The 27,510-nt window shown below is 40.4% G+C and overlaps 1 protein-coding gene across 3 annotated transcripts in view; it reads left to right on the forward strand.

Moving 5' to 3' along the window:
• GRIA4 (glutamate ionotropic receptor AMPA type subunit 4) overlaps nt 1–27,510 on the forward strand; it is a 398,973-nt gene that overhangs the window by 301,842 nt on the left and 69,621 nt on the right. For all 3 annotated transcript variants that reach the window (XM_047071078.1, XM_047071079.1, XM_047071080.1), the window contains exons 5-6: nt 5,595–5,648; nt 22,679–22,837. In XM_047071078.1, coding sequence (XP_046927034.1) covers nt 5,595–5,648; nt 22,679–22,837 — 213 coding nt within the window. The remainder of the gene's footprint in view (nt 1–5,594; nt 5,649–22,678; nt 22,838–27,510) is intronic.

A 27,510-nucleotide genomic window follows, 5' to 3' on the forward strand; every position in this document is an offset into this window, starting at 1 on the left:
GCAGTTATAGCAGTATGCACTGAAGTGCTAAGAGGAAAAGCATTGGTGGGCCATCAGTAGTGTCTGTGACACTCACTGGCCATGCAAACACGTGACTTTAAGCCTGAGAAAGACTCTCCCCTGACATCTTTTACCGGAAGGCAGTCAGCCACTGTTCAGAGCTTCCGAAAAATGAGTGTGTCCTAATTAGAAACTTCTGTAATTTCTAACATCTTCAAGTGTGGAAGGAAAAAATACAGTTGTGTGTGTGTGTGTGTGTGTGTGTGTGTGTGTGTGTGCGCGCGCATGTACTGATGAGAGCTCTCATTCTCTGTCCTCTCCCTAAATCTCTTCTCACACAAATAGCCTTAGTTCCTTTTGTTCTGGGGTTCTTCATGTTCCCCTCACTGACTGTGAATCGCATCCCCAGAAGTAAAGGTCCTGTTGTTCTCTTACATGGTTGTAATTGAACTCTGCAGTGTGTTTGCAGAAATCCTTTGCCTTACGTTTTTCTTTTGGTGAAACTGAGGTAAACTAGCTAATCAAACGAAACAAGGGAAAGCTTTTGTTTCTCTCTATAATAAGGTATTTTGAAGCACCCTGAAAGTCAACATTCAGGAGGCATCTGGGGGGTTGGGCTTTCTACAGAGACAAAGGACTAGTGAGTGACTGCCCTCGTTACAGTAAGTCTCCACCATTGACGAGGCATCGTGTCCCCCACACCACCAGGTAGGCTGTACTGGTTGGCCACTGTCATGGAATTTTCTGGAATGTGATAATGGCTGGGAGAGGAATTTCTAGCTGCCTATTAAATCGGAGTGAAAGGAGAGCCAAAATCATTCCTACTCGGGTGTGCCATTGCCGGTCTCTAGCTTGAAGATAGTGTTCACTACAGCGATCGTGGCTTCGTAATAACAGTGGGAGGTAATACACAGCACCTCGTATCTAGAGAGACCCCTGAATGCTTTATAAACCATTGATACAGAAAGGATTCACGTAAAATTGTATGGTGGGTTAAAGGCCAAACTCCCACCATTTACAAGTTTCAAATTGATCTTCATATACTAGTGTTTGTGGCATTTATAGGCTAACTTCTTTATTCATCCATTCAATCAGTATTTATTTAACATCTATTCTGTCTTTAAAATTACCTTGTTCTCCCTACAAAATGATCCCGCTTCTCCTTCAAATCCATGGCACACCCTTTACTCGGTATTTCAGTCATTTCTGTTTGAGGCTTATCGTCTTAGGAGAGAAATTAAACACTCTTATAACTGCAGCACCGACTTATCTTTTTAAGCCTTGAATCTCCTTACCCTAAACTTATACATAGGACACATTTATTGAACTAAATTTATTTAAAGGTGGGGTCAGGGCTCCTGGGTGGCTCAGTCGGTTAAGCGTCCGACTTCAGCTCAGGTCACAATCTCATGGTTCATGAGTTTGAGGCTGACGTTGGGCTCCGTGCTGACAGCTCAGAGCCTGGAGCTTTCTTTGGATTCTGTGTCTCCCTCTCTCTCTGCCCCTCCCCAGCTCTCTCTCTCTCCCAAAAAAAAAAAAAAAAAAAAAAAAATCAATCAATCAACATTTTAAAAATTAGAAAAAAATAAAGGTGGGATTGAGGTGAAAAGTATCCTGGGTTCATCCTTCCCTAATTTTAATAAATGGATAAAGACTTAGAAGTTACAGTCATAAAGATTATGCCATAATTTGTTAATAGAACAGTTTGGTGAGTGCATCTGGCATTTACCTTATTAAATATGCATAGGCCTGACTTTAGAACTGAATCTTTTGACCAGCAACATAGATATTTCTCAGCAACTGTTTCCTAAAAAACAACCAAGAGAAAGTAATCAAAGAAAGCATTTAGTGCCTTTTCTGAAGCATTTTATTCTTGTAAAGATGGGTTCTTCTGAAAGTGTACAATCAGTGTAACTTGTACATTCTCCCTAACTCACTCTTTAGAACTCTGAACAGACACTTGATCATTATTCTTTGTCCATTTATCATCCTCTGTGCCTTTTAAGAAGATAACAGAGATGGAGTCTCTACTCCTACATCTTTCTGTCTTTATGAAAAGCCATAATTAATTGCTGCAGCGAAGTCTTTGTTGTAGACATGGCTTTCCCATAACAAGTGGGCCAAACACACTGTGTGTTGTGCTGTTAGATATTAATATCTTTCACCTCCCACTGTTTATTTTCCTTCTTTATAAAGAATAATGTCAGAAATAGCAAGACACAGGTGTGGTCTGCATCCAAAGTCCAGCCACTCAGATTTTTTATTTTGTTTTGTTTTTATACAACACTTTGGTTGAGATGACGACAGCCGTGGAGAACCATATCCGTGAGACTGTTGGTTTTACACAACCATAAAAACAATGGAAAAACCTAAGCAAATGACACCCTAGGTGCAGGGCCCTTTACTACGGAGTAATGGAGTATAAATTGGATTTGTTTTCACAAAGAAACTTCCATCTAGTGTTGGACGCTTGGCAGAGGGACCGAGATCCGGCCGTTACTAACCCCTGGCCACCCTCAGTCAGGGTGGTGAGCGTTCAAAGGCAGTGAGGCTCTCACATTCGTTTTACCCCAGCCAGGATCTGGCTCAGCAAAAATGGCATTCTCTGTAGCGTCCCCAGCCAGGGAAATAAATCCTCAGATCACTGCTCCCTGAGGCCCCTGGTTCCCAGAACGTCGAGGCGTATCACGCTCCGCAAGGCCTCTTCTGCCGGGATTTTTGTCACTTTCAATTGTTTGTGGTTTCTAAAAGTCCTCATCCCTCGAAAACGCATTACATAAGCTTTAATTTATGACAGCTCTTTGCTGGGCAGTCTAGAACTGACAGTAATTTCCTCGCGGAGACACCTAGTGCAGAATTTCCACAGCTTTTTCACATGTGCAAGTGTTAACTCTTGAAAGTGATTCTAGGCGAAAGCACAGGTTACTGACTGCAGCCACAGAGAAACCCCAAGCCGAGAGCACTGAGAGAGAGGAGGCAGCATGAGCAGGGGGGCTTAAAGAGAGTGCAAAACGGCTTACCCAGTCAAGCCAGAGAAAGTTCCAGTGAGTCAGCAAGAGATTAATAATGAATTGTCTTGTGGCAGCAATCCCTGCTGAGGTCACATAGCAGAAGTGCTGGCCGACTGGATCATCGACTCTGCAGTTTCCTACCAGTCCCAGCTGTCAAGTGTCCCTAGATCATTGTCTTTTGTACAAGTTGTGCCTGAGATTCCGGAGAAAAAGAGGGCTCCTGCCTGCCCAGCCCCCTGCTAAATCACTCGGGTTTGGGTTACCCAATATGGTGACTAATTAAGCGGTTTCTTTACTGAACTTTCCTTATCATCCCGTCTCTGTATTGCTTGTTCTCATTTCTGTGGTGAGACTGTCAAGGGGTGTTCAGTTTTACATAAACTGGGGACCGGATAAATGGGGCAATATAAAAACGACTTGTAAAACATTGCAGATGTGTAGTTGAGCTTCCTGGAGAGTGAAGTCTCCAGGAGCCAAGAGCGAAAGAAACTTGCACCCAGGGAAGTTGCCAGATTGGGCAGCCTGACTGACTGGGGGTTTCATGCTCACCCGAGAACAGGGACTTTGGGCTTAGCCAAGGCAGTAAGTTAGACCTCAGGTCCCATTTAAAGCCACGTTCTAGAAGAGTGACAACCCAGTCAAAGAGAGGAGCAGAAAAAAATCTGCTTCCTGTACAAGGAGTCAGCTGAGTGTTTTCTGCCTTGGCCTGGGCTCAGCGTGGTGAGGGAGACACCTTCTGTGAGAATTGGTCATCGCAACCTTCTTGAGGTAGATTGTCGTTTAAATTTGAATTTATTCCACCTGCTGAGATCTGGGAATCAGTGACATCAACACTGCAGTATTTGTCAGAACACACAGATGTGTGAAGGGTTATTGGTAGAGAATCTCCCAGAATTGTTGAAGGGAAATCCTCGTACTTAGAATGCACGACATATCCTGAACAATATGAACAAATATTTCAAAGTAAAATTTCCGAACTGCCTTGTAGTGAAACTGCAGAACCATAAAAACAAAGAGGAGGTCTTGGCTGTAACCAACAAGGAAAGATTGCATGAGCAGAGACACCATTTCACCAATAGCCATGTGTGCAAAACTCTGTTTTCTGTTTCAAAAGGGTTTTCCTTTATTTTATACACAAGTCACCAATTTACAAAGAACTACTGTTAGAGGATGTTAAAATGCTAAAAGCAACTTAATTTTTCCTTTTATGATGAAAGTACATGAAAATCATGTATTGTGTTATCACCTTTGGGGAACCAGTGAGATTCCAAAGCTGCCCATCGGTAATTGTCATTAGATTTTCTCTCATTGAAGGAATTTTCAGTTTTATAGAAAATAAGAGTTGTAATTTCTTTTTTTATTATTATTTTTTTAACATTTATTTATTTTTGAGACACAGAGAGAGGCAGAGCATGAGTAGGGAAGGGGGAGAGAGAGAGGGAGACGCGGAATCTGAAGCAGGCTCCAGGCTCTGAGCTGTTTGTTAGCACAGAGCCCAGCGCGGGACTGGAACTCATGAACCGGGAGACCATGACCTGAGCTGAAGTCAGACGCTCAACCGACTGAGCCACCCAGGCGCCCTTAAGAGTTGTAATTTCTAATGAAACTTTATTCCTGCATTAGAAATTTCGGAGTTTCTAATTTTCAAAACATTTCTGAAAACATTCTTAGGGGAAAAAAATGAATCTAGCAGAGAGAAAAAGTCTCGTGATGTTTTGTCTTTAGTCTTTTTATTATAATAATAGTCTATCCATATGCAGGGGGGAATTAACTAAGTATTCTATAGTATCAGAGGTGTCTACACACAGAGATTGTGCCTTAGAAAAACCTTGCTTCCTGCTCGGGACAAAAATCCAGTCTACTCATAGAAAATCATTCTTAACAATTGAAGACACCAGCAGCCTATCATACATTTCTATAAATTATCAACAAATTGGGGCGCCTGGGTGGCGCAGTCGGTTAAGTGTCCGACTTCAGCCAGGTCACGATCTCGCGGTCCGTGAGTTCGAGCCCCGCGTCGGGCTCTGGGCTGATGGCTCAGAGCCTGGAGCCTGTTTCCGATTCTGTGTCTCCCTCTCTCTCTGCCCCTCCCCCGTTCATGCTCTGTCTCTCTCTGTCCCAAAAATAAATAAACGTTGAAAAAAAAAGAAAATTAAAAAAAAAAAAATAAATAAATTATCAACAAATTAAGGATGACTATAGTCTTTGGACCAGAATAATTTTAAGTTTCTTATGTTAGTGCATATTCCGTTATAGAAATATTTATATAAACTATCAGTTTGTCTTATCACCTTGTCATTCTCTTTGAGGGGATCATAGCATAGTAGTTTTCTGAACAAGAACAAGGTATAGTGAATGAAGAGTCATTTATACAGCATGATTGAAATTAGAGGGTTTTCTTTTTTACTTTAATCACTTAATTTTTAAGGTGGCTTGTGGATTTCTTCTATTATAACGAAAACTGTAACATTTTTTCTTCATGTTTCCACATGGAATTATGCTACAATAGTTAAAATTCTGTTTTTAAAAATATCATTCAGTGAAGTTAAACAGATTTTCTCTTATTTCCTTCTGTCTTTGCAGATTGTGAGTGTTGGGAAGCATGTTAAGGGTTACCACTACATCATTGCAAACTTGGTAAGAACTCTTTATTTTCTGTTTTTCATAAGAATTGCTCAAGCATTCCGGATTATTTTAACTGTGCTTTACAATAACACTTCAGTAAATGAATAAACGACATTACTCACTAATCTGTTGCTAACACTTAGGATAATATTTTTATTGCAGTGGTCATTGTATTCATAATGTGCAATTCAAGATATTTTGGTGCAGACTAGCTTGACATCTGCCAAACCAACCTTAAAAGTAATGATAATGTTTGCTTTACTGTGATATCACTTGGCAAATCAAATAATGGTCTTTCCTCTGTATAAATGATAAATGTACCTATGGATCCAGATTTCCATTACTTGGGCTATCACAAGGATCGTCAAACTGATGACCCATGTCCTCTGATTTTAAGAAAAAGCAAGATTGAAATGACTATTGTATAAAGAAGTCTTTTGATTGGGAGTGATCCATATTTTTTTTAACTATGTCAGTTTTTCATATATGTAGAAGGTTATCGAACAAGATACATACATTAGTGTAAAATCCTAAAAGGCCTAAGGCAAGTCCTTTTAGATTTCTTGGCAAGGCTTACCAAGTATTTCTTGTTAACTGCGGTGAAGAAGGAAAGCGAACTATGTGGAGGGCCATTCTCCTTGCTTTATTAGAGTGCCATCTGCCCCAAGGCCTTGCTCTAAAAAGTGGTTTATTTTAGAAAAGTTAAGAATTTTTTCTCCTTTTTCTCTTTTCCACCATATATTTCTTTGGTGAAGATCTTTTGCTTACAACAGAAGAGCCAAAGGCTACAATAGAGATTTCAGATTTATCCATTCTTGTCATGTAGTGAGTGGACCATCACACTTTGAGACAGGAATTTTCGGTCTTTAGTGAACTGGATTTCACTATGGAATAGAGATAGTAAAATGCAACAATAGACTGTAAACTCCTATTTCCTTGTTTTTATTAATAAAGTATAATTTTGTTACTTCATGGATTATCATGAAAACACTGAGAAATTTTGACTTGTCTTTTCCATTGCTTTTGGTAGGTCCATAGTCTGGATGTTTTAATATATTTTATAAAAGTATAATTCTTAAAGCTAATATATTCTCATATTAGTCACTATAAGAGAAAAAACTCTTATGTTTATGGAATGTGTACACTCACAGTGACATTGTACAAGGTGATTCTAGCAAGTGGAGCGTTTTGACATCTCTTCTTTCCAAACAGTGTAATTAAAGAAGAAAAAAAAAGTCAATGTGTTATAGACTGTCATACCAGAAATGAATTGCTGACATTGACAAACAAACCAGTACAAAATGGAGAGAATGGTTATAACATCCTAATGGCTATCACAGCCTTTCTTAAACAGCCCTAGGAGATGACAGCATATTTAAGTTATGTGTGTCATTACAGCATATGAAGTAGGAAAAAATATTTGCCTGAATTAGGGCATAGATCATCACTCTCACTAAAAATAACAAAGCCCTTACCATATGTATTTGATATCATTGTAATACATGATTATTCAGTAACTTGTGCAGATCTAAATTACAATATATTTATTAATTATGGTTTCTGTTGACTTAATTCATTTATCTCTAAATAGCTGTGACTTCTTTTTTGTTTCATTGGGCCAGTCACGGGCTGTTTCCTGAAAACTACTGCATAGGATTCCCAAATGTGAAGTAAATCCATTATCAAAAGAAAGATTATATTAATATACTTAATGTTGAAAGACTGAATGATTTCCCCCTAAAATCAGGAGCAGACAAGAATGGCCCCTCATCATTTCTGTTGAACATGGTCCTAAAGCTTCTAGCAAGGGATGCTAGGCAAGAAAAAGAAATAAATGGCATTCAGATTAAGAAGAAAAGGAGATTTTGTGAATGTAAAAGCCTAAGGAATCTAACTAAAAAACTGAAAACTGATAAAGAGTTTCAGCAGGGTTTCCGGATAGAAGGTCAGTATTAAAAAAAATATATGTGTGTATTTCTGTACACTAGCAACACACATTCTGAGAGTAAAGTTAAGAGAATAATTCCATTTATAACTTCCACTTACAATTTGCAACTAATCAGGGACTGGTATTTAACCAATTCATCGGGACTGTTTAGTTGGAGGGACCTCGATGGTGGGGTAGGAAGCTCCTGAACTTCCCTCCACCCCCAGACACACACAGAGTCATCGCCCTGAGAGAAATCCAAGCAGCTAAGAAACTACACACACTGAAATGGATAGGAAAGGCTGAGACCACTCTTTCCATAAAAACTACCCCAGCACAGTGCCATACAATCAGGAGGGGATCCCCGACTCCCAGCTTCTCCGTGAGCAGTGAGGATTTGGACCATACATTTAGCACCCCAGCTTTTCAGGCTGTCAAGAGACAGGCCCCGAAACACCTAGTTCTGAAAGCCAGTGGTTATATGTCCATGAGACCCACAGGACTATAGAACACAAAGAAGCCATATTCTTAATGGGCTCGTGAGCATTCAATGTAACTATCCCCACAGACCCTATTAGCACAGAGGGAGCAAGCAAAAATGCTCGTCTCCACTCCTTCCCTGAAAGGCAGTTGACTATCTACTTCACAGTCTCCTGCCTCTGTGTCCATATGTAAGGTCCAGCTGCGTGCATCACAGAACTGGCCGTGATTCTTCATGGAGCCCAGGGGAGCTGGTGGACATTTCTGTCACCTTCTCCTTCTGGCTCATTCCTCCTATAAAACCAGGACATCACCCTGTCTCTAGAATATTGTACACGTGCCTGGTGACCTACCCAAGGGATGACTGGATCTGATAGGCAACAGAGCTTATATTCACAAATCCCACAGTACTGTAGCAAGCAATGAGGCATTTCTTAACAGGTATGTGCAAAAGTACTAACCCAGGCCAACCCCCCAGGGCTCAGTGTAGAGGCAGCTGGCAAGATGCACATTTCCTAGTCTTTCCCTAAAAGTGGGTCTGACCGTATATTTCACAGGCTGCTACCTGAGGGTCAAACTTCCATTCAGCCTGCATCTAGGTGCTGACTGTGATTCCTTCCTTTGGAACAATGGCAGGCCTGTCAACTGCTAAGATCCACTTAAAAAGAAAAAAGAAGCTGTTTGAGCAATCACATAGGTTTAAGAGACAACCAACAATTTAGTCCAGGCCCATTTGATGAGGCTCATCTCCTATATGTGACCAGTGTGCCAAGACTGGAAGATGTGTCTGTCTTATTTAATGTGCAGAAACCAACCAGCACAGGGAATCAGCAAAAATGAAGAAACGAGGAAATATGTTCCAAACAAAAGAACAAAATAAATCTCCAGAAATAAATCTTAATGAAATGGAAATAAATGATTTACACAACAGGGTTCAAAATAGCAGTCATAAAGATGCTTATCAAGGCCAGAAGAGCAAAGTATTAACAAAAATAAGAATTTTGACAAAGAGAAAATATTTTAAAATGCCAAACATAAATCACAGAGCTGAAGAATACAATAACTGAACTATAAAATTCAATAGAGGTGTTCAATAGGAGACTAGAATAGGTAGTAAGAAAGCTCAGCTAACTTGAAGACAAGGCAGTGGAATCCATCCATTCAGAGAAGTAAAAAGAAGAAGAAAATGAAAGAAGTAAAGATAGCTTAAGGGACTTCTGTTACACCATCATAGATCAGTGTACATATTATAGGGCTCCCAGAAGAAGAAGAGGAGAGAAAGGAACAGAAAGCTTGTTCACATAAATAATGGCTGGAAACTTCCCTAACCTGAGGAAACAAGTAGAAATCAAGATCGAGGGCAGCACGTGCGTGGCTCAGTTGGTTAAGCATCCGACTCTAGACTTCAGGTCAGGTCATGATCTTGCAGTTCACAGGATCGAGCCCCACGTTGGGCTGTGTGCTGACGGTGCCGAGCCTGCTTGGGTTCTCTCTCTCTCTCTCTCTCTCTCTCTTCCTCTTTCTGTACCTCCCCTGCTCGTTCACTCTCCCTCTCAAAAGAAATAAACATAAAAAAAGAGATATACAGTAAGACACATTATAGTTAAGTTGTCATAAGTTAAAGACAAAGAGAGCATCTTAAAGGCAGCAAGAGGAAAACAACTTGTTATGTACAAGGAAACCACCACAAGACCATCAGCAGAAGGTTTATAAGCCAGAAGAGAATAGGATGATATACTGAAAGTGCTGAGGGGCACCTGGGTGGCTCAGTCAGTTAAGGGTCCAACTTCAGCTCACGTAATTATCTCAGGATTCATGAGTTTGAGCCCATGTTGGGCTCTGTACTGTGAGCTCATAGACTGGATCCTGCTTTAGATTCTATGTCTCCCTCTCTCTCTTTCCCTCCCCTGCTCAAACTAACTCTCTCTCTCTCTCTCTCAAAAATAAATAAATATTTAATAAAAAAAAAAGTGCTGATAGGAATAAACTGGCAACCAAGAATACTCTACCTGGCAAGGTTGTCCCTGAGAACTGAAGGAAAGATAAAGAACTTTCCAGACAAGCAAAGGCTGAAAGAATTGATCATGAGCGTTTCTATAAGAAATGTTAATATTTAGGGGCGCCTAGGTGGCTTAGTTGGTTAAGCATCCAACTTTGGCTCAGGTCATAATCTTGCAGTCCGTGAGTTTGAGCCCCACGTCGGGCTCTGTGCTGACAGCTCAGAGCCTGGAGCCTGCTTTGGATTCTGTGTCTTCCTCTCTCTCTGCCCCTCCCATGCTCATGCTCTGTCTCTCAAAAATAAATAAACATTAAAAAAAGGAAATGTTAATGTTTAAAGCTGAAATAAAAAGATACAAATTAGTAACATGAAAACACATGAAAGTATAAAACCCAGCGGTAAAGGTAAATATATAGAAAAATTTACAATACACCAATATTGTCATAGTGGTGGGTAAATCACTTTAACTCTACTATAAAGGTTAAAAAAAAACAAAAATATTAATAATTATAACTACAATAATTTCTTAATATATACACAATATAAAAAGACGTAAATTGTGACATCAAAAACATAAAATGTGGGATGAAATGTGTAGAATTGTAGAGTTTTTGTATCCATTCAAAGTTTAGTTGTTACCAGCTTACAGTACATTGTTAGAGCTATAAGATGTTTTATCTAAGCCTTATGGTAACCACAAAGCAAAAACTTCTCATAGAAACACAAAACATGAAGAGAAAGGAGTCAAAACATACCACTACAGAAAATCCTCAAATCACAAAAGAAGAGAGGGAGGAAGGACCTATAAATCAGTTAGAAAACAATAAAATGTTGGTAGTAAGTCTATTCCTACCAACATTTATTTAAATGTAAATGGGCTAAATTCTCCAATCCAAAGAGATAGAGTGGCTGAATGAAAATAGGTTCCTAAAAAAAGAAGGAAAGAAAGAAAAGACCCAACTCTATAGACACTCATTTCAGCTTGAAGCATACACACAGATCAGAGGTGAAAGAATAGAAAAAAGAGATCATGCGAATGGAAACTGAGGAAAGAAGAAGTAGCTATAGTTATATCCAACAAAATTGGCTGTAATCCAGAAAGTATAACAAGTGACAAAGAATGTCATTTATAATGATAAAGAAGTCAATTCATCAATAAAATGTAACATTTGTAAATATTTATGTACCCAACGTCAGAGCACCTACATATATAAAGCAAATATTAACAGATCTGGAAAGAGAAATAGACAGCAACACAAAAACAGTAGGGAACTTTAATACCCCATATTCAGTAATTGCTAGATCCTTGAGGCAGAATATCAGTAAGGAGGGCTTGGACTTAAACTACCTGTTGGACTACATGGACCTAACAGAAGTTTTGATTTAACAGTAGCAGAATATACATTTTCAAGCACATATGGAACCTTCTAGAATAGATCTTATGTTATGCCACAAAGCAAATCTTCATCAATTTAAAAACACTGAAATATCAGGCATCATTTCTGACCACATAGATATGAAACTAGAAATCAATTCCCAGAAGAAAATTCAAAAATCTACAAATATGTGGAAATTAACCATATGCTCCTGAATACCCAGTGGCTTAAATAAAAAATTAAAAGAGAAATCAAAAAATATCTTGAGACAAGTGAAAACGGAAACATAACTTACTAGGACATGTGGGATGCACCAAAAGCAGTTCTGAGAAGGAAGCTTGTAGTGAAAAATGCCTACATGAAGACAAAAAGATACCACATAAGCAGTCTCACTCTATACCTCAAGGAACTAGAAAAAGAAGAACAAACTAAGGGCAAAGTTAGTAGAAGAATGGAAATAGCAGAGGTCAGAGTGAAAGTAAATGAACTAGAAACAAAAAAGACAATAGATCAATGAAACTAAGAGCTGGTTTTATGAAAAGGTAAACAAAATTGAGAAATCTTTAGCTAGACTAAGAAGAAAGAAAGAAGACTTGAAGAAAATAACAAATGTTAAGAAGATGCAATACAATTCATGACACAGATACTAAGCATTGTTAACACAGTGCTATACACAATTATACACCAGCATTAAAGGAACACTAGGAGAACCAGATAAATTCCCAGAAGCATACAACCTACCATGTAATATGATGAAAAAGAAAATCTAAACAGTCCAATAATAAGTGAAGAGTTTGAATTGGTAATCAAAATGCCCCCACCAAAAAAAGTTCAGGACCAGATGACTTCATGGGTAAATTCTACCAACATTTAAAGAAGAGTTAATACCAATCCTTTTGGAATTATCCCAATAAATAGAAGAGGAAAGACCGCTTCCACACTCGTTTTAAAAAGCCACTGTTACCCTGATACGAAAGTCAGACAATGACACTACAATAAAAAGGTAAATTAAAGCCTTATATTTCTGATGAACATAAATGCAGAAATCTTCAACAAAATATTAGTAAGTCAAATTCAGCAGGTATATTAAAAGGATCATACCAAGGCCATACCAATATCAAGCATGATTTATCCCAGAGAGGCCAAGATGGCTCACCATCCACAACTCAGTCACCACATTAACAAAAGGGTTAAAAACACATGATCGTCTCATTAGATGCAGAAAAAGCATGTGACAACATTCAACATCATCTCATGATAAAAACTGGGTATAGAAGGAATATACCTCAACATAACAGAAGCCATGTATGACAAGCCCACCACCACTACCTTCATACCCAACTAATGTTGACAAGCTTTAAAAGCTTTTCTTCTATGGTAAGGAATAAGACAAGGATATCCACTCTCACCACTGTTTTTCAATATAGTGCTAGAAGTCCCAGCTAGAGCAATTAGGCAAGAAAAGAAATAAAAGACATCCACCCCAGAAAGGAAGACATAAAATTGCCTCTGCTATATTATATATAGAAAACATTGATGGGGCACCTGGGTGACTCAGTTGGTTAAGCATCCGACTTCAGCTCACGTCAAAATCTCAGGTTAGTTAGTTCAATCCCTGCTTGAATCGGGTTCTGTGCTGACAACTCAGAGCCTGGAGCCTATTTCTGATTCTGTGTGTGTGTGTGTCTCTCTCTGCCCCTCCCCAACTCACACACACACACACACTCTCCCTCTCTTTCTCAAAAATAAACATTAAAAAAAAGAAAATTTTAATGATTCCACTAAAACTATTAGAATAAATGATTTCATTAAAGTTGCAGAATAGAAACTCAGTATACAAAAATCAGCTGTGTTTCTATACAGTAACAACAAACCATCAGAAAGAGAAAATAAGAAAACAGTCTTATTATTAATAAGCATCAAAAGTGATATAAATATTTAGGAATAAATATAACCAATGAAGTGGATGATCTGTACACCAGAAACCCAAAGACGTGGATGAAAGAAGACACGGGTAAATGGAAAAATATTGTGTGTTCATAGAATGGAAGTATTAAATTAAAAGTATGTGTAGATTTCCATATATCCAAAGCACTGTCCAGATTGAATGCAACCCCTATCAGTATTAAAATACCATACTTTGCAGAAATAGAAAAAAACAATCCTACAATTTGTTTGGAGCCCCTAAAGACCCCAAATGGCTAAAGCAATCTTAAGGAAGAAGAATAGAGCTGGAGGCAGCATGCTTCCTACTTCAAACTATATTACCAGGCTGTAGCAATCAAAACAGTATGCTATTGGAATAAGAACAGACACACAGATCAGTGTAACAGCACATAGAGCCCAGGGATAAAGCTTTGCATATATGGTCAATTAACTTTCATCAAATCAGCCAAGAATATACTATGGGAAAAGGATAGTCTCTTCAATAAATGCTGTTGGGAAAAGTAAATATTCACGTGCAAAAGAACGGAAATGGGCCCTTGTCTTATACACAAAAATGAAATAAAAATTGGGTTAAAGTCTTCAACATAAGACCTGAAACTATAAAACTCCTAGAAGAAAACCTAGGACGTCATCCCCTTGACATAGACCTTAGCAATGGTTTTTTGGATTTGACACCAAAAGCACAGCCACATAAAGCAAAAATAAACAAGTGGGACCACAACAAACTAAAAAGCTCTATCTCGCAAGGGAAAGCATCAACAAAATGAAAAGGCAGCTTACAGAATGGGAGAAAATATTTGCAAACCACATATCTAAGAAGGGGTTAATATCCAAAATATACAAGGATTTTTACAACTCAATAGCACACACACACACACACACACACACACGTGCACACTTCATTTTAAAAATGGTCATAAGCACCATTTTAACAAAGACACACAGATGGCCAACAGTACATGAGAAGGTATTCAGCATCCCTCATCATGAGGGAAATGCAAATCAAAACCCCCAAGAGCTATTCTCTCACATGTGCTAGGATAGCTATTCTTTAAAAGAGAACAAATGCTGGTGAGGGTGTAGAAAAGTGGGGAAGCCCTGTACACTGTTGGTGGAAATGCAGCCTCTGTCGAAAACAATATGGAGATTATTCACAAAATTAAAAATAGAACTACTCTATCATCCAGCAATCCAAGCCCTGGGTATGCATCCAAAGGGGGGAAAAAATCATTATATCAAAAAGATATATATACCCCCATTTCATTGTAGTACTATTCATAATAGCTAAGTTATAGAAACACCCTAAGTGTCCACCAACAGATGAATGGATAAAAGATATAGGACACATTCAGCCATAAAAAAGAACGAAAGCCCACCATTTGTGACAACATGGATGAATCAGGATAACATAATGCTAAGTGAAATTAGAGAGAGCAAGACAGACACTCCATGGTATCACTTATATTGGGAATTTTTTTAAAAATCTAACTCATGGGGTGCCTGGGTGGCTCACTCAGTTAAGCGTCCAACTCTTGGTTTCAGCTCAGATCATGATCTCACAGTTTGTGGGTTTGAGCCGCATGTCAGACTCGATGCTGACAGTGTGGAACCTTCTTGGGATTTTCTGTCTCCCTGTCTCTGCCCCTCCTTTGCTTTCTCTCTAGCTCTCTCTCTCAAAAAAATAAATAGATAAACATTTAAAAATAAATTAAAAATCTAACTCATAGATTAAGTCTTAGAGAATAGGGTTTTGGTTGCCAGGAGCTGGAAGGTGGGGGACATAGGAAGACGTTGGTAAAAGGGTACAAACATTCAGTTAGGAGATGAATATGGTCTTGGAATCTAATATATAACATGGTGGCTATAGTTGATAATACTGTATTATATAACTGAAATTTGCTAAGAGAGTAGAACTTGAGGGTTCTCACCTAAAAAGAAAAAAAAAGGTAAACACGTGACGTGATGGATGAGTTAATGAACTCGATGGTGGGAACACTTTCACAAAGCGTCAGTACATCAAATCATCGCCTTATCTGCTCTAAATATATTACAAATTCACTTGTCAATTATACCTCAATGTAGCTGAAAGAGAGACTGATTTAACAGTAGTAGTTAGAACTGATTTCTAAATGAACAATTCTTACTGGTTACTGGTAGATACACGTTGTCCAGACACTTTAAAATATTCTGTAGTCAAGGGCACCTGGGTGGCTCTGTCGGTTGGCCGTCCGACTTCAGCTCAGGCCACATTCTCGCAGTTCACGAGTTCGAGCCCCGCGTCGGGCTCTTTGCTGACAGCTCAGAGCCTGGCGCCTGCTTCCGATTCTGTGTCTCCCTCTCTCTCTGCTCCACCCAACTTGTGCTCCGTCTCTCGGTCTCTCTGTCTCTCTCTCTCCCTCTCAGGAATAAACAAACATTTTAAAAAATTTTTTAATATTCCGTAGTCATAATGTTGAAAAGGAAAGCAGAAAGTACGAACACCAAGTTGAATTTACCAAAGAATGAAGCAAGGCAGACATCAGTATGTGATGCATGAAATTATCTACAGGCACACATTTTTGCAAAAGTCCAGAACCTCCCCTATTTAAGCAGGGTTTACTGCACGGAGAAGTTGAGTTTCATTATGGATATTTTTGGGGATCTTTCAAAATGATAAATCTCTAAACCAAGAAAGAAAATAAGTACAGTCACAGAAACGTTGGCTCCTTAATGACCATCAAATTCTTTGGCTGAAATATCGAAGGCAGACTCCACATATTTAAATAAAATAATATTCCATTTCATTATGAGTAAGGATGCGAATGGGTTGTGAAAGCTCATCAGCATTCCTTAAACTGTCTTTTCATGATCCGTAAGTTAAATTTATCATCTTCAATTAACTGTGATTCAATCTCACACAACCTTCTGTCTTGATGTAATGCGAATAGATTGATGTCCTCGTGCCCCACTGGTTCCCTTTGTGGCTACTGCGGTGTGCTGGGAATCTCACCTCCATTCAGGAGCCAAAGGGAATGAGGACCCTGTTTCTTTATTACCCAAACTTTATTTAGCCTGCCAAGAGTCCAAGAAGACCCACAGGGAGCTGGCATCATCTAAATAGCATGAGCTGTGCCTCATGTGTAGGTGAATGGACATGCCTCTCCCAGATTTTTGAAAATTTTCCATGATATCACTGCCACTATCATTAACAATGGAATACTAAGACTGAGTAAAATTTGTAAGGAAAGATTGCTGAAATCTGTCTTTTCTCTGTCCTGTTTTTGTTTGTATGTGGGAATATTTTACTTAGACATACCCATCATCTAGAGGTACTGGTGAAAGCCCATGGTATCTCATTAGATTAAGCTCTGTTCTGGAAATTTCCCAGATACTTACAGGCAGGAAAACTTTATCTGTTGGTTCACTATACTGTCTTTTTCAGAGATCTAAGGGAGGAAATTGCTTCCCTACTTTGCCCACAGACTTTCTTGTTTCAGGTTCTTTGTTTACTTTGCTCCCGTGTGTGTGTGTGTGTGTGTGTGTGTGTGTGTGTGTGTGTGTGTTTTAAGACAGGTATGATCATATTTTTTCCCAGCTTAAATTATTTCTTTGACTCCAGGCTGCAAATACAATAAAAGGATTCAGGTGCTTTGTGAAAGGGAAGGACCCTGAGATTTCTCCAACCCTACCTGATAATACTAGTCATCTCACCTCTCCACAAAACTGGCAGGTCTCAAAATGACACACTGCCACCATCCCATCTGTTACCCTCTCCTACCAGGGTAGATCTAGGTGCCAGGCTGCAAAAATCCTTAATGGTGAAGTGTTGACACTCTTTTCCCCAAAGCACAAAGCCCTTCCAGCTTTATCCCTCTTAATCCCAGATCTTTTCTCCCACTGCACCCTACATGTGCCCCTTCCTGAAATCAGACTAGTTCCCAGATACCTGATATCTCTCTACAGCTTTCGCTCTGTCTTCCCTGGGAGGCACTTACCCCACCCAATTAAGAGTCACATCTTCTAGAAAGCTGTCCTTATGCACTTAATCTGATAGTGTCTTGTCAGGGCTCACAAATCACCCCGTGATTTATAAAGAATACATATAATACAAAATGCATTATTTTTTTTTAGTCATGAAATCATTATTTTACCTCCTGTGTACCGGATATTCTCCACTATCCTGTGGCCCAGCTGCCAGTAAGGCATTATTAGCACCCCGCAAGCTCATTAAGGGCATTGGGGCACCTGGCGGTTCAGTGGGTTGAGCCTTCGACTCTTGATCAGCTCAGGTCATGATCTCACAGTCATGAGATCAAGCCCCATGTCGGGCTCTGTGCTCAGCATTGTTTAAGATTCTCTCATTGTACCCAACCCCTCTCCCCACTCCCCCGACTCAAGCCCTCTCTCTAAAAAAGAATAAGAGGTGGGAACAGTGCCTTTTTTGACCTTATAAGAAGTGCCCGTATCCTCCCTCTTTGCTTGGTGGCTGGCTGTCCTCTGTCTCCCAGCTTGTGTCATTGTGCTTATTTCATTGCCATAATTAATCTAATTAACCCTCAACATAGACCATATGTTATTCTATAGACTGGACTTTGGGGTTCACTGTAACTTATCCAAGATCACACAGACCCTAAGTCTCAAAAGCAAGACTGAAACTCTGTCCTGTTTGATTGCAAAAAATAAGTCAATCAAATAAATCAAATCAAGATGGGTAAATACCTGCTGTAGCCACAAAATGGGCATTCATTTAAATATTTCGTATGCCAGACTTGAGGGGCACCTGGCCCTGCAGACCTTCTCTGTGTTTGTATTCCTGTCTTTCCTCACCCCTCCTCCAGCAGAGCATGTCACTAGAGCCACCAGTAGGCACAAGAAGCCGTGGACATTGTTGTACCTACAAGGCAAGGTCCTGAAATCTTGCTCTCATTTACATTTCTCATCTTAAAAATACATTCCATTTCCATGTAGGAAAACACCTGGACCTTTCATGAAGTACTGTAAAATTATAAAATTACGGAATGACCAGGGTATGTCCCTGAAGACTCACTGCATCTGTTCCTTGCCTGTCCCTCACCTCAGCACGCAGAACCACACAGACATGCACACACCACCCACACCTCATCTGGAAGGTAAGGAAATTGCAGTGACTTGTCCACGTGTCAGCATCCAGTTGATGTCCAAATGGGGACTAGAACTCCGTTCCCAAAATTTGCACAATAGCATAGTTTCGCTCTAGGGCGATGACCCCACTCGAGATTCCATGAACTTGAAGACATTGTTTCACCTCTTGCTTTGTGCTTACTGCATTTTTTAACTTCTGCATTGAGCATGTCTGATTCCACCATCTATACACTTGATCACCATAATGCATACTTTAAGTCAATTTCTTAACAACCCAGCTTTTAAAAGACGTTAAAAAAGGAAACCTCTCCCATGCTCCCTGCCAGTCCTTCTGTTAACTGACCAGAGCTGTGTCGATATGATTTAGTCATCCTTTGAGCCTGAAATGCAAAACAGCAGGAATGTAATCAGAATTAGACAAATGCTAAAGGGCGAGCACTTATTAAACACCTATGATGTGATCGACCTGCAGATTTACATCTGTAGTCAGCAGGGTATCTGAAGTCCTGTAGTTTATTAATTTCCCTCTGCTTCTTTGCCCCCATTGGATGTATGAACTGTAAAGGGACATTAAGAGGAAAACCGAGTTGGAGGTTAATCTTTCCTTAGGGTATCAGTGTATTATATAGACACTGTTAAGTTAGTCAAGTTAGTTACTGAACCGTGGATTTCACACACACATACACACTGTGAAGAGTTACAATTTTATAGCAGTGTCTTCACTTCTCTGGTTAAAAACTGAAGTCTAGAGAGCCACCAAAGTAACTGTTTCCAAGAATACTGCTTCACAGTCTAGATCCTATCACTCTTCGATCTAAAACCCTTTAAAGTATATGAAAGGAAAAATATTGCCTGTCCTCAAGCAGACATGGCTAAAATTAACTGAGCCACCCACCATTCATTCAGATCATAACTGAAAGGAGTTTAAAATCAGATGCGGTAATATTTTTTCCTTCACCTTCAGCAGAGCAGTAGGATAGAGTCAGAGAAATGTGGGCTGTTATTCATCAGTTAGACTTTCCATCGGATGCTTTTTCTGAAGGCTGCGTCTCTGCCTGTGTCTTGCAGCTGTGGGACAACGCAATGAGAGAAAGCGTGGCAGCTCTCTGATTTCAGCCTCTGCTGAAAGAAAATAATAATGTCGTCAATTAGCAACTAATGCAATAGTTGAATCACCGTGGCTTTTAGAAAACTGAATTTTTGTGGGTTTTTTGGCCTGCCTGTGAATCTGCCCTATCTTCTCCTAGACGCAAACAAATGTTCGGCTGACATTTTACTAGCTTGAGATTGATGGACAGTGTTTTTCCCATTTCAGAAACGTAGACTTGCTTTTTGGTGTCTAGTTTCTTTCCCAGTGAAATGAGAATGTTACTGATGAGCTGTCAAATTAGCTGGCGCGTAATAGGCCTGAGATAAATATTTGTCGAGGGGATTAATTAATAATAGCTATCGCTGGCTGAACTCAAACCAGATGTGCTAGCTACCCCAGCGTTGTGACTGTTGTGTTGCACACGGGAAACCTGAGGCCAGAGGGTTACGGAGGAGGGGTCAGGGTCCGGGCAGTTTTCTACAGTATCACCCTCCCTCTGCTAGAGGCAGTGATGATAGATACCAAAACTGAAAACACATACTCTTGTAGGAAGACACAGGAGCAGAGGGCAAAGACGGCAAACGCAAGAGTCGTCCTGGTCCATACACATCGTGTGTGTTTCTGGGTAATCCTCCGGAGTCTTGCTGTAATCTGCCGAGCCTGGGTCTCCTTGTTTGTAAGAGAAGTCTGAGACGCCGATCTGTCTCCAAGCTTGTGATGAGAACTAACTGGATAGCCCGTGTGAGGTGCTCAGCACAGTGCCCGACACATAACAAGTGCAGCATCAAGGTTAGCTATAAACGCACACTCCTGGAGGTTTCAGGAGCAACTTTGCATAGTTGCCAGTGGACGGGCCGTTTCCCCTCAGGTAGCCACACAGCAGTGTGTGTATATAACCTGCTTTTTTATTAACAAAAAACACAGACGTTTCCAAAATCGAGTCTGAGACACATTTCAGGAAGAGAGGGAGCACCGGGTCTTTCTCTTCTCCCTGATTCCTGCGCTGGTTCTCGCTGTGACCGCAGGATCACAGCTGCATATTTTATTTTTGCCAAAGAATAAATAAATAGATAAACAAAACACTTTTTCTTAGTTTCCTCAACACAAGTGAATCAAATTCACATTGAAAACAAAACAAAACATGGGGCGCCTGGGTGGCTCAGTTGGTTAAGTGTCTGACTTCAGCTCAGGTCATGATCTCACGGTTCGTGGGTTCAAGCCCCGCGTCGGCCTCTGTGCTGACAGCTCAGAGTCTGGAGCCTGTTTCAGATTCTGTGTCTCCCTCTCTCTCTGTCCCTGCCCTGCTCATACTCTGTCTCTCTCTCCTTCAAAAATAAACATTAAAAAAACTTTTTTTAATTACTTAATTCTAAGAGAAAACCAAAAGGAAGGCAAATAAGGATGCTACAAACTCATGAGCATGTGTGTTGGGGGTGTGGGGGAAGGGCAAACGTTTCTCTGAGCCAATACCTTTGGTTTTGTTAATTTGCTTACCTAATAGGCTTTTTTCTCCTCTTCTTGCAATTGCCTATTTGTTTTTTAATTTGTATTGAGTATATTTGTAATGCACCTTAAATACTTAGCAGAAAAAAGGGCCCAGGTATAAAAAAATTAGATGATAGATGGAAGGATGGAAGGAAGGAAGGAAGGAAGGAAAGAAGGATGGAAGAGAGGCAGAGAAAGAAGGAAAGAGGGGCACCTGGGTGGCTCAGTCGGTTGGCATCTGCCTTTGGCTCAGGTCATGATCTCACAGTTCGTGAGTTCGAGCCCCACATTGGGATCTCTGCTGTGCACACAGAGCCCGCTTCAAATCTTCTATCCCCCTCTCTCTCTGCCCCTCCCTGACTTGCACTCTTTCTCTCTCTCTCTCTCTCCCTCTCTGTCAAAAATAAATAAAAACTTTTTTTAATAAAAGGGGCACAGGGTGCCCGGGTGGCTCAGTCAGTTAAGCATCCGACTTCAGCTCAGGTCCTGATCTCACAGTTTGTGTGTTCGAGCCCCGCGTCAGCCTCTGTGCTGACAGCTCAGAGCCTGGAGCCTGCTTCGGATTCTGTGTCTCCCTCTCTCTCTGACCCTCCCCTGCTCATGCTCTGTCTCTCTCGGTCTCAAAAATAAATAAAACATTAAAATAATAATAATAATAATAAAATAATTTAAATAAATAAATAAATAAAATTAAAAAAGGGGCACCTAGGTGGGTCAGTCAGTTGAACGTCCAGCTGTAGCTCATGTCATGATCTCATGGTTCGTGAGTTCAAGCCCCACATCAGGCTCAGTGCTGACAGCTCAGAGCTTGGAGTCTGCTTTGAATTCTCTGTGTCTCTCTCTGCCCCTCCTGCATTCTCTCTCTCTCAAAAATAAATAAACATTAAAAAAATTAAAAATTAAAAAATTAAAAAAGAAATAAAATAAGTGATTTTTCCAGAATTTTTGAAACTCAGATAATAACTATGTGTGGACCAAGAGAGAGAACACTCTTCCCTCAAAGCTCCCCTAGCCCGCCTGGGGACACCATCTTGTTTCCCACACACAGAAGTCCACAAATGGCCTGTGTTGCTCTCTTCTCTTCCGTTACCACATCCCAGGACTCTAAGGGTTGTGGTGACTCATACGATCAAAGCTTTTACTCTCCCTGGCTCAACTTATTGGCTCTGTCTGCTTTTAGACTACTTTGTAATTAAACTGAACCCCCCCATAAAGGTACTATGCATCACATACTCAAAGTATACTACCTTGATATTCCCTTCACATAAGACACGTTTCTACATATCTACATCAGAGGGCAGTTATGGCCTCAATAGGAGACGTTTTGGTACTGTCATTTTCATCTGCTATATCCCCCTTCATGCTTCATGAAAGGCATTCAGAGCCATTCAAGAAATACTTGTTAAATTGAGTTGAACTGAACTAAAAATATCTTTATTGCTTTCCCCATGTATTAGATTTTGTATGACAGAATTTAACAGTTAAATTGGCATAATTGAACCCTCCACATTTCCAGCCATTGCTTTATTAGAAATATGGATAAATGTACATGTTGGTTATTAACTTCTGTTTCCATTGAAGAGCTGAAATGTATAATAATGAACTAAACTTAACAAACTATCATATTGATTCCTATAGGGATTCAAGGATATTTCTCTGGAGAGATTTATCCATGGTGGAGCCAATGTTACAGGATTCCAGCTGGTTGATTTTAATACACCTATGGTAACCAAACTAATGGATCGCTGGAAGAAACTAGACCAGAGAGAGTATCCAGGGTCTGAGACTCCTCCAAAGGTATGTATTTGTTTTTATCTTATGTATTTTCAGCGTTTTTAAAATTTAAGGTAGAAAGTTCATTATGTGGTTGTTCTCGTAAATGTTTGTCAGTTATAGTGTGGCATAGAGCGCAAGCTTTTTGTCACTAGCACTGCACTGTACAAGTGTTTAATAATTTCTAAGTTTTATATGTAAGAGCAGGATTGTTGGACATTAGCTCGAGTAGTTTACTCTTATTATTATTATTCCTTCGCATATAAATTTCTGTGAAGAAACTGTAGACTTTAAAACAATTTTTCACTCACTGAATATCTCAGAGGTGAACAATCCTTGGTAACTAGTCCACCCCCAAACCGCCGCTAGGCAAAAACTATATTTGCAAAGTGATTTATAATGAGTAGGCAAATTGGGGAATTGGTAGAAATGTAAAATGCAAAACTCTTTGACACTAACAGTTCAAGGTCAGGTTGCTTAATGTTTCTCTAACTGACATTGCAGAAGCATGTTAGTGGTAGCCACAAAAGAAGCTGGCAAACTTGTCATCACAGCCCATTTTCTTCTCAGCTGAAGAGACAGCGGCCGTAGACATCATGTAAATAATGGTGTAATGTGTCTCCAACTCCAGCTTAGTGGGTTTGAGCTCCTGCATAATTACGGCAGTTCTCATTCTCAGTGTGCACTGATCCTTCACTGTCAGTGTTTTCTACTAAAATGTTTTCAAATGTCCTTTGGAAAGTCAGTCCTAGAAAACTATAGGTAATCTAGATCTAGAGGTAAATAGTCTTACGTCTTTTGTTCTCTCAATGTAACACTTTTCCCACCAGCTATGTCAATTCCCCTCGGTAAAACAGGAATTTGGCTGATCACATCAGCTTCACTACTCTATAGAATCATGAAATTTCAAAACAGAGCCTTTATTGAGTATCCGCTATGCATCAAGCACCATATCCAACCCTCTGATTTTAGGAACTAATAAATACAGGTTGTTACACAGGTGTGTTCATTGGCCATCTCTGAGTTTGCAGGATGCCCAGAATTGAATCACGGGCTTCCTGAGTCTTAGACAAGTGCATTGTCTACTATATTTTACCACTTTCTGTACTTTGGATAATACATGTGAAAGCATATTAAAGAGCCTAAATATTTTCAAGATGCAAATCACCGTCCAGATTCAAAGCACCTTGAGAAGTCCTTTAGCCTTCATGCAAGTTCAGAGATAAATCCTCCGTAAAGCCCAATTAGATCAAGCATTAATGTGCAAAGAGAGGATGTACAAAGTTTCCTGTTGGACTCATTTCTGATCCGGACACTTTGCCACACGTTCCCCTCATTCTCTTGTCTGTGTGCAGAGACTTCCTTGCACTACTGCTCCTCACACCGGTCTGTCTGACTCTTTCTTCCTCACCCTGTCTATGGTCACACCGTCATTTTGCTCGGCATTTCTTCCGTAAACCATCTTTCAAAGATCTTGTGACCCTTTGAGCTGTGGTATCTAGAACAGGCTTCAAGCTTCTCTCTAGGGTTTTGTGGCTCCTTGTGGCTACTAACATCACCACGTGGTAGGAGTGTCCACTGTGGTTCTCCCCTCTGGGCACACTGATGGGGTCAGTCTTTCCCTATCTTGCCTTGAGCCCATCCCAGTGTCTCCTACTTGATAACCTCCAACTAGACTTGTCTGTGTCACAGAGTGAGACACTTTGTTTTATATATAAAAACATAATTTTCTCATTTTTCACAGCTCTTTATTAGCATGATGCTAGGCACTTACTAGGCATTTCATAAACATACACGATCAATTCTCATTACACATGGTATTTATGGTCTATACAGTGGCCATGAACAATGAGTGACATGTGAACACGTGCTCCTAAGGGAAATACAACGTTAGGTTCTTACAAGCCTCTGGCCATAACATTTTTGTCAACCATTCAACACATATCATATGACATGTTGTTTTAAGTCTGTCTACAGACACCCTATGTATTGCATTGTTAATTCATTAACATTGAATTCGTAGGCAACAGCGCTGTCACTCATTCCTCCACAGGGCTTATCTGACACGTGTATTTTCTCCACAAGGCACACCACAGCCTTCTTGCACGGAAGATCACTACATAGCACAGCAGCACTACACTTTTGGGTCGTCTTGAAAAGTGAAATCCTCAGCAAAAAGCACATCACTGTGGAAAAATCTGGCACGAAGTAGACCACAAGAGGCCCCTTGTTTACAGTGTGGGAGGAGACACAAGGAGGCAGAGTGTTGCCTTGGTTGACTGCAGCTGGGTGTGCGTGTGTTGCGTGACCCTGTTTTTCACCAACTCCACACATGTCTGCAAATGACCCCCTGCAGCTATTGATTCGGGCATCTCAAACAAATTTGGGAAGTAGGTGAATTTGCAAGTATTGGATCCGTGGGTAATGAGGATCAAATGTACTTAACTGAACTTCCCTTGAGTTTCTTTGGCGCCTCATCAAAGATTTGAAACACGATTTCTGATCGTGTCACCCCCCTGCTGTGAAGAAAAGGAAACCTTCTGGAATAGAGGCACTCCACAGTGCAGGCCCAGCAGGTCTTTCCAGTCATGGGTGCTTCTGCTGCCTTTCTGGCCAGCCACACTGGACGGCCCTGAAGTTTTCCCCTCCTTACCCGTCCCTGTGTCCTTGCTCCCACCTTAGCTCTCCTCCACCTTTATTTCCAGCTGTCCAAACCCAACCACCTTATATGAGCCTTCATCTCAAATCCTACTTTGTCTATGAAGCCTCTCCTTAGTCTCCCCGTAAATACAATCCCTTTCTGCTGTGTAATCTCCATGTTATTTAATTGTGTAATTCTCACAGAGGACTTAATGTAATTTTTTATGTGCTTATTGTTGCCCTTCTGTAAACTCCTTTGCAGCAGTAACCATCTAGGACACATCTGTGTAGACTTTGCCATTCCTAGCCAGTGTCTAGCACATTTTTCAAAGAGTTCTCAGATGTGGTATTTCATCCTTGCAACAACCACAGGAAATAGTCACTATTAGCTTGTTTGGTTTGATTCTGATCTGTTTTGTGTTCCATAGCTGGAAAATGTACTCATTCCCATAAAACTAGGAGTAACAAGTTAGAATTCACGTAGTCCTTTCCTTTCAAAGCTCAGGCTCTCAGCGCTGCGCTATGATTCTGCCAAACTCTGTCTTGTTATCTCTGAACCTGGGTAACCAGAACTCACTTCACCATTGTCATCACCATTTAAAGCAGGAATAACTCCAGGCCAAACCGGAGTTTTACCCAGCCCTAAAATGAAGTGTTTTGTCAGTAAGAATTTTCTAGATGCCATCTAGAAATGTGCGTCCATAAATCTGATTTCTTGGACATTAACACAGTAAGACACGTGAAAGAGAATTATATCCTTCAAAAAAGGAAAATCTATATAAACCACTACATCTTCCCAAGTCCCAGCTCTCCAACCTGTCAAAGGCCCTTGCCACTCATGCTCCACTCTGTGATATCTGTTCTCTTTTGGAGTTCACTTGTTTCATGAAAATGGATGGACTTTTTAAAACACAGCAAGTGCATTCGCTTTTTGGTGCCATCTCTTCTCAGCTTTATTCTCCCTATTAAACAAGTGACAATGTGTTGTTGTTGTTGTTGTTGTTTCCTTTCTTGAAACCTAAAATACCAACATTGCATTTTTCTCAGGTGTTTTAGGTCTTTAGGAAGTTCTCCTTTCTTTCTTGTTCTTATTTTCTTACTTTCCAAAACAACAACAACAACAACAACATGACTTGATGGCTTTCTCTGCTCAGAGATGTCTGGTCCAGGCAGGGGAGGAGGTCGAACATCATCCCAGCTACGAGGGTAGCTGGCCCTTACCTATGGTACATGCCTGCCCTTACGCCTATCTCATCATGTCTAGGAGAATATATTACAAGGCTCATAGTTTACAGGTCTCCCATACATCTTCCTGATGAAGCGTTTTAATTGGGCTCTCTACATAGAAAGGTTCTTTGTTAGGATTTATATTCGCGACCTCATCCACGTTTCATTCTCTCTTCTCCAGCTGGTGTGCCTACTAGTCACATCGCCTAAGTTTACTTTCTGCAATTTGAATTTCAAATGATTTTTCTTCCTTTGCTAGCAGCAAAGCAAGGGGACATCCTCTACCTTCCACAGCACAGAACTGCCTCCTGTACAGGCTTACAATGTTTTCATCGTAGAGATCTGACCGGATGGAACTCGGGAAAGAGATCAGACAGGCCTCTGTCATGATTGGTGGTTGGCGCTCTGCCGTGCTTCAGGAAAATTGTGCCCTGTGTTCCACGTGTTCAGGCATTGCCGAGTCAAAGCCAACACATATTCCCTGTTCTTTTTTTTTTTTTAATGTTTGTTTATTTTTGAGAGAGACAGAGACAGAATGCATGTGGGTTACGGGCAGAGAGAGAGGGAGACACAGAATCTGAAACAGGCTCCAGGCTCTGAGCTGTCAGCACAGAGCACAACGTGGGGCTCAAACTCACAGACCATGAGATCATGAGCTGAGCCGAAGTCGGACGCTGAACCGAGTGAGCCACCCAGGCGCCCCAGGGCACTGTTCTTTTTATTTTCAGCTTAAACAAGTTACATGTTCTTGGTTTTTCCTCTCGCTTCCTCTTCTATCCTGAATAATTTTTTCCTGAGGGCTTTGTCTTTTCTCACAGAGAAGCAAGGGG

Source organism: Lynx rufus, unplaced genomic scaffold, assembly GCF_022079265.1.
Source record: "Lynx rufus isolate CCGP_SWC_20201006 ecotype Redwood Valley unplaced genomic scaffold, mLynRuf1.p SCAF_9, whole genome shotgun sequence".
NCBI lineage: Eukaryota > Metazoa > Chordata > Mammalia > Carnivora > Felidae > Lynx > Lynx rufus.